The sequence below is a fragment of the Nansenia antarctica genome, assembly GCF_963989245.1.
Source record: "Nansenia antarctica genome assembly, chromosome: 20".
In the NCBI taxonomy this organism is placed as follows: Eukaryota; Metazoa; Chordata; class Actinopteri; order Argentiniformes; family Microstomatidae; genus Nansenia; species Nansenia antarctica.
This window is the reverse complement of record NC_137693.1, coordinates 11,317,680-11,325,179: the sequence shown is the minus strand read 5'-3', so window position 1 is coordinate 11,325,179 and position 7,500 is coordinate 11,317,680. Positions and strand designations below refer to the sequence as shown.

At 47.9% G+C, this 7,500-nt stretch overlaps 1 protein-coding gene across 1 annotated transcript in view; it reads left to right on the top strand.

Annotated features, from left to right (window-relative positions):
- Nucleotides 1–4,375: 4,375 nt before the first annotated feature.
- The window catches only part of LOC308174355 (hexokinase-2-like), a gene marked incomplete at both ends in the record, with an annotated part of 6,340 nt that continues 3,215 nt past the window's right edge, over nucleotides 4,376–7,500 (top strand). Inside the window, 5 exons of the mRNA XM_080549433.1 lie at nucleotides 4,376–4,384; nucleotides 4,513–4,608; nucleotides 4,935–5,034; nucleotides 5,386–5,569; nucleotides 6,597–6,752. Coding sequence (XP_080405559.1) covers nucleotides 4,376–4,384; nucleotides 4,513–4,608; nucleotides 4,935–5,034; nucleotides 5,386–5,569; nucleotides 6,597–6,752 — 545 coding nt within the window. The remainder of the gene's footprint in view (nucleotides 4,385–4,512; nucleotides 4,609–4,934; nucleotides 5,035–5,385; nucleotides 5,570–6,596; nucleotides 6,753–7,500) is intronic.

Here is a 7,500-nt window from a genome sequence, read left to right as displayed (position 1 = left end):
CATACATCGATCCCCGGCTGGCCACGTGTCAAGGTGTCCTTGGGCAAGACACTGAACCCCAAATTGCTCCCAATGAGTGGGCCGGCGCCTTGCATGGTAGCTTGCTGCCATTGGTGTGTGAATGTGTGTGTGAATGAGAGTGCATTGGAATAAGGCGCTACATAAATGCCATTTACCATTTACCATCTGCAGGTGAAAAGCACATACAAGTATGAATCTCTACCACCCACCCATCACACACACACACACACACACACACACACACACACACACACACACACACTAGGCTCTGGAATAGCCTCCCCCTCCACGTCAGATCCGCCCAGAGCGTCGAGGCTTTTAAAAAAACTAGCTAAAACACATCTTTTCTCCCTGGCCTTTGACCTGAGGTGAGCCTGCCTCCTGACACTGCCCTTTTTGTACTTTTATTTCTGCACTTGTATTGTGTATTGCACCTTGTTTTTAGTGTATTGTTGTCTGTTGTTTCTCTTTTACTAGTGTTTTCTGTTAAGCACTGTTTTTGACGTTTTAAAATGTGCTATATAAATAAGCATTACTTACTTACCTACTGTCAAGTCAAGTCAACTTTATTTATATAGCAGATTTACATACAACAGCAGCTGAACCAAAGTTCTTCACAGATGTACAACAGGTAAAGTGCAGGATATTAAATAAAATGCAACACAATACAAGATATGATTAAAAGACGCAAAGATAAAAAAAAGAGAAGATAAAAGGACTAAAAACAATAAAACAATAAAACACCTTACCCCCCGCCCCCGTCCCCTGCAGGTGGAGGAGTGCCTCCAGCCCTTCCGTCTGTCCGTGGCCAGGCTGCGGGAGGTGTCGTCCCGCCTGAGGAAGGACCTGATCCGAGGCCTGGGCAAACACACACACCGCCGCGCGCCCGTCAAGATGCTGCCCACCTTCGTCAGGGCCACGCCTGATGGCACAGGTACAACTGGAGGGCTCTTTATAGATATACTCTGTCTATGTCATATATACTGTCTATATACTGTCTGTCATATATACTGTCTATATAATACTGTCTATATATTGTCTATGTCATACTAAAAATGGACTGGACAAAATTATTATTCAAAATCGTAAGAAATAATTGTATTTCAAGCATGTAATGCTCCTTTAGTTTGTATTTAAACTCACCTGTAGCAAGTTACAGATGCTGACAATATAGAAATCACACATGCAACCATTTAAAATGGAGAAATGTTGACTCAACATGTGTGTTGTGTGTCTGTGTGCACCACACTGAGCACGGAGGAGAGAAAGAAGAGCAAAGAATTGTCTGAGGATCTGAGAACCAAAATAGTGGAAAAGCACGGACAATCTCAAGGCTACAAGTCCATCACCAGAGATTTTAATGTTCCTGTTTCCACTGTTCACACTGTGCACAACGTCATCAAGAAGTTTACAGCCCAGGGCACTGTAGTTAACCTCCCTGGATGTGGACGTGGAAGAGAATAAATGATGAAAGATTCCAACGAAGGATTGTTCGAATGGTGGATAAAAAACCTCAGTCAACTTCCAAACAAGTTCAAGCTGACTTGCAGACACAGGGTACAACATGGTCAGCTTGCACTATTCGTCGCCATCTGAATGAAATGGGAAGCTATGGTAGGAGACCCAGGAGGACCCCACTGCTGACATAAAAGAGACATAAAAAAGCCAGACTGGAGGTTGCCGAAACATCCTGTGGACAGATGAGACCAAAATAGAGGTTTTTGGGAAAGCACATCATTGTACTGTTTACAGAAAATGAAATGAGGCCTTCAAAGAAAAGAACTCGGCCCCTACAGTCAAACATGGTGGAGGTTCACAGATGTTTTGGGGTTGCTTTGCTGCTTCTGGCTCCGGATGCCTTGACTGTGTGCATGGCATCATGAAATCTGAAGACTACCAAAGAATTTGGAGGAGTAATGTAGGGCCCAGTGTCAGAAAGCTGGGTCTCCGTCAGAGGTCATGGGTCTCTTCAAAAAGCACCCAGAAATGATTTAAGACAAAGCGCTGGAGAGTTCTGAAGTGGCCAGCAATGAGTCCAGATCTAAATCCCATAGAACACCCGTGGAGTGATCTCAAACAGCAGTTGAGAGAAGGCTTCCTTCAAATGAGAGAGACCTGGAGCAGTTGGCAAAAGAGAAGAGAAGAGAAGAGTGGTCCAAATTCCAGTAGAGAGGTGTAAGAAACTCATTCATGGTTACAGGAAGCGATTGATTTCAGTTATTTTTTCCAAAGGGTATGCTACCAAATATTATTTTTTTTCAAGTTAATTTTCCCTCATCCCTCCTCCCCTCCCCTCTCCTCTTCTTCCTCCTCCCTTCCCCTCTCCTTTTCTTCCTCCTCCCTTCCCCTCTCCTCTTCCTCCTCTCTTCTCCCGCCCCCCCTTCCCCTCCTCTCTGTTGATTGGTCCCTTCAGAGACGGGGGACTTCCTGGCCCTGGACCTGGGGGGGACTAACTTCCGTGTGCTTCATGTGCGCGTGATGGAGGACCTCCAGAGGGTGCTGAAGATGGACAGTAAGATCTGCGCCATCCCCCAGGAGATCATGCTGGGGACAGGGGAACAGGTGTGTGTGTGCGCCTGTGTGTGTATGTGTACATACATGTGTGTGTGTGTTTGTTTGCATACGTGGCGGTGTGTGTTTGTGTGCGTGTGCGTGCGTTTGTGTGTGTGTGTGTGTGTGTGTGTGTGTGTGCATACGTGGGTAGCCTTCACATAACACTTAAATGCATTCTTAGTTATCTACTCTTTCACCAATAATGGATCTGCGTGCTTGCACTGCATTGTCATTCTGACTCATTGTGATCTCAATGCCTCTCTCCCTCTCTCTCTTCCTCCCTCTCTCTCTCTCCCTCTTCCCCTCTCTCTCTTCCCCTCTCTCTCCCTCTCTCTCTCTCTCTCTCTCTCTCTCTCTCTCTCATACAAAGTTGTTTGACCACATAGCAGCCTGTCTGTCTGAGTTCCTGGAGTCTCTGGAGATGAAGGATCAGACTCTGCCTCTGGGCTTCACCTTCTCCTTCCCCTGTGAGCAGACAGCCATCGACAAGGTCAGTCAGCCAGTCAGTCAGCCAGTCAGTCAGTCAGCCAATCAGCCAGTCAGTCAGTCAGTCAGCCAGTCAGTCAGCCAGTCAGTCAGTCAGTCTGTCAGTCCATCAGTCAGTTAGTCAGTCAGCCAGTCAGTCAGTCAGTCAGTCAGTTAGTCAGTCAGCTAGTCAGTCAGTCAGCCAGTCAGCCAGTCAGTCAGTCAGTCAGCCAGTCAGTCAGTCAGTCAGTCAGTCAGCTAGTCAGTCAGTCAGTCAGCTAGTCAGTCAGTCAGTCAGTCAGCTAGTCAGTCAGTCAGTCAGCCAGTCAGTCAGTCAGTCAGTCAGCCAGTCAGTCAGCTAGTCAGTCAGTCAGTCAGTCAGTCAGCTAGTCAGTCAGTCAGTCAGTCAGTCAGCCAGTCAGTCAGCTAGTCAGTCAGTCAGTCAGCTAGTCAGTCAGTCAGTCAATCAGTCACTCAGTCAGCCAGTCAGTCACTCAGTCAGTCAGTCAGTCAGCCAGTCAGTCAGTCAGTCAGTCAGCCAGTCAGTCAGCTAGTCAGTCAGTCAGTCAGTCAGTCAGCTAGTCAGTCGGTCAGTCAGTCAGTCAGCCAGTCAGTCAGCTAGTCAGTCAGTCAGTCAGCTAGTCAGTCAGTCAGTCAATCAGTCACTCAGTCAGCCAGTCAGTCACTCAGTCAGTCAGTCAGTCAGTCAGTCAGTCAGTCAGTCGGTCAGTCAGCCAGGAGGTCACTCTACCAAGAGTTTTCAGCGCCCAGGCTCATAACAAAGACACCATTCAAGAAGAAGAGTAACTGTACTGTACTGTCCCTCGCCATAGCAACTAAACAAGGGGGCTGCTGGGTAGGTGCTTGTATAGAGAAGATTGGTGTAAGGGCCAAATCCAGGGGAGGCTGGTAAGAGGTAGAAATTGGAGGACGGGCTCAATGTAATGCATGGAATGGAATGAAGAATGGTGCCATTCCTGATTCCGTAACACAATGAGCCCGCCCTCACCCAGCCCTCCAATTTCTACCTCTACCAGCCTCCCCTGGTTACATGTCACTTTTGTCATCTGAAACAACCATTTTGTCGTAGTAGTAGTAGTAGTAGTAGTAGTAGTAGTAGTAGTAGTAGTAGTAGTAGTAGTAGTAGTAGTAGTAGTAGATGTGTATGTCAGTCATAGAAAAAAGGCCTTAAATGAAATTAAAACGGAAAACGACCGAAAAGGTGGAGGCTGTCGGCAACCAATCAAAACGTTTCTTTTGAAACACGGAACTACGTTTCAATGTTGTGGAGAATCACAACACAAACTCGCTAGTCAAGCCAAAATACTGCAACGAAATGGATTCAGTGACACACAACGCGGAAATGTATTCACATTTTTTTCGAAAGAAAAGTCTGATCATTGCATCGAATCCCGACATGAAGACCGAATGATCAGACTGTGTCACATATGTTGTTGTGTCGACCCCCTGCAGAGCATCCTGATCCGCTGGACTAAAGGCTTCAACTGTTCGGGGGTGGAGGGGGAGGACGTGGTGAGGCTGCTCAGAGAGGCCATCCACAGGAGAGAGGTGGGTGTCTGGAGGCCTCGTACAGTAGAGGCTCGTGGAGGTAGAAATCGGAGGACGGGGGCGTCACTGTAATGCACGGAACAGAACGAGATGATTCCTCATCCCGTCCCCACGCATTACAACGAGCCCCCCCGCCGTCCTCCGATTTCTACCTCCGCCGGCCTCCCCTGCTTGTGTCATACAGCTGTCATATCAGAGCTACGTGAAGTTTCATATTGTGAGAAAGAGGAGATTGTTTGAGTATGGTAACAATCACATGTGTAACACTCTCTCTCTCTCTCTCTTCTCTCTCTCTCTCTCTCTCTCTCTCTCTCCCTCCCTCCCAGGACTATGACATTGGCTCCGTTGCCATGGTGAATGACACAGTGGGGACCATGATGAGCTGTGGTTACAGGGACCAGAGCTGTGAAATAGGCATGATCATCGGTAGGCGGCACTGCACTGCGTGTGCTTGTGTACAGTGTGTGTGTGTGTGTGTGTGCATGAGTTTAAATGTACATATGTGCATGTGTTTATATATGAGTGTGTGTGTGTGTGTGTGTGTATGAGTTTATATTTACGTATGTGCATGGGTGTGTGTGTGTGTTTATATGTGTGTGTGTGTGTGTGTGTGTGTGTCTATGTTTACGTGTGTGTGTGTATGTGTGTGTTTATATGTATGTATATATGTATGTACATATGTGTGTTTGTGTGTGTATGTGTGTGTGTTTATATGATGTGTGTGTGTGTCTATGTCTATGTTTACCTGTATGTCCTGCCCCCCCCCCCCCCCCCCAGGGACGGGCACCAACGCGTGCTACATGGAGGAGATGAGGAACGTGAAGCGCGTGGAGGGGGAGGACGGGCGCATGTGCATCAACACAGAGTGGGGCGGCTTCGGAGACGACGGCTGCCTCAAGGACATCCTGACAGACTTTGACCTGGTGGTGGACCGGGACTCACTGAACCCGGGGATACACACGTACGTGGTGCCCCCCCCCCCCCCCACACACACACATACCCCTAAAAACACCGTAGACCACCTGCCAGGGGGAGGCTGGTGGAGGTAGAAATCGGAGGACGACAGGGCTCACTGTAAGGCATGGAATGGGATGATGGATAGTATCGAACGAAAGTGAGTTATAATCAAATTCCACGCGTCACGATGAGTCTGTCCTCCGATTTCTACCTCCATCTGCCGCACCTGGCTACCCACCGACCGCACGTTACTGGAGGTAGTCACACTGCGTAGGGGGGTGGCTGTGGTTCAGGAGGTAGAGCTGCTGTCTAATGATCCCAAGGTCGGCAGATCGACCTTGGGCAAGACACTGAACCCCAAATTGCTCCCAGTGAGCGGGTCTGGCCAGCACCTTGCATGGTAGCTTGGCCGCCATTGGTGTGTGAATGTGTGTGTGAATGGGTGAACGAGAGGCCGTTGTAAAGCTCTTTAGATAAAGGCGCTATATAAGTGGAGTCCATTTACCATTTACATTGGGAGTACATTGCTGGAGTACATTGCTGATGTGCTGAGTAAACACCTTGGCTTGTATGACTGCATGACTGTCGAATGAACCTCAACTGCAATCTACAGTCTGACTCTAATCAGTTTACTGGCAGCTGATCTCATGGTGCTATGACCTCTTCCCCCTGTCTGTCTGTGTGTGTGTGTGTGTGTGTGTGTGTGTGTGTGTGTGTGTGTGTGTGTGTGTGTGTGTGTGTGTGTGTGTGTGTGCGCGCCTGTGTCTGTGTCTGTGTCTGTGTGTGTGTACGTGTACGTGACTGCTCGTTGTGTATGTGCGTGTGTGTATGTGCGTGTGTGTGTGTGTACGTGACTGTGCTTGTTATGTATGTGTGTGTGTGTGTGTGTGTGCGTGCATGTGTGTGTGCATGTGCGCCTGTGTGTGTGTACGTGACTGCTTGGTGTGTGTGTGTGTGTGTGTATGTGACTGTGCTTGTTGTGTATGTGTGTGTGTGCGCCTGTGTCTGTGTGTGTGTGTGTGTGTGTCCAGGTTTGAGAAGATGATCAGTGGGATGTATCTAGGGGAGATCGTGCGTCTGGTCCTGGTGAAGCTGGCCCAGGAGAAGCTGCTGTTCGACGGGGAGGTGTCCGACACGCTGCTCACACAGGACAGCTTCCAGACCAGGTTCATCTCGGAGATAGAGGAGTGAGTCACAATGGTGTTTATTTAACCTTTATATAACCAGGAAGTCTCCCTTGAGATTAAAATCTCTTTTTTCGAGGGAGACCTGGCCAAGATAGCATAACAGTACAAGGGGGGTGTAACCCAGTTTAATTCCTATGACATGCACCCTCTTCATGGTTCCTTTCAACATGGGGGACATCGATCTGTTGGACATTTGTGTTGTAATAACAGAACAATTACATCATGGCTAGTAGGACATTGACAAATGATTGATTTGTACACACAAGGCTGCACAGTTTGAGGGTGTGGTAGGCTAGGCTAGGCTAGGTATCCCTCAGTTTGCGGGTGTGGTAGGCTAGGCTAGGGTAGGCTAGGTATCCCTCAGTTTGAGGGTGTTAGGGTTAGGGTTAGAATAGAATAGAATAAGTATAGAATAGAGTATAGAGCAAAACAGATAAGGAACAATTTAGGAGAATAGAGCACAATAAAAACACACAAGGGACAACAGAATACAGTTTAGGAATAGCAATTGCACTCTTCTGTTACATAATTCTTAATCAGATTCAGAGCTTTGAACTCTCCCAGGGAGATGAGATTATTAATCTGTAGTGTGTTCTGGAGGTTATTCCATGAACCAGGGCGCAAAATAAGAGAAAGCTGCTCTGCTGACAAACACTTAGCTCTGGAGGGCTTGGCTCCATCATGTACCTATGTACTTCAGGGGAGGCTGGTGGGTTCATTGTGATGCATAGAACGGAATGAATGGTGT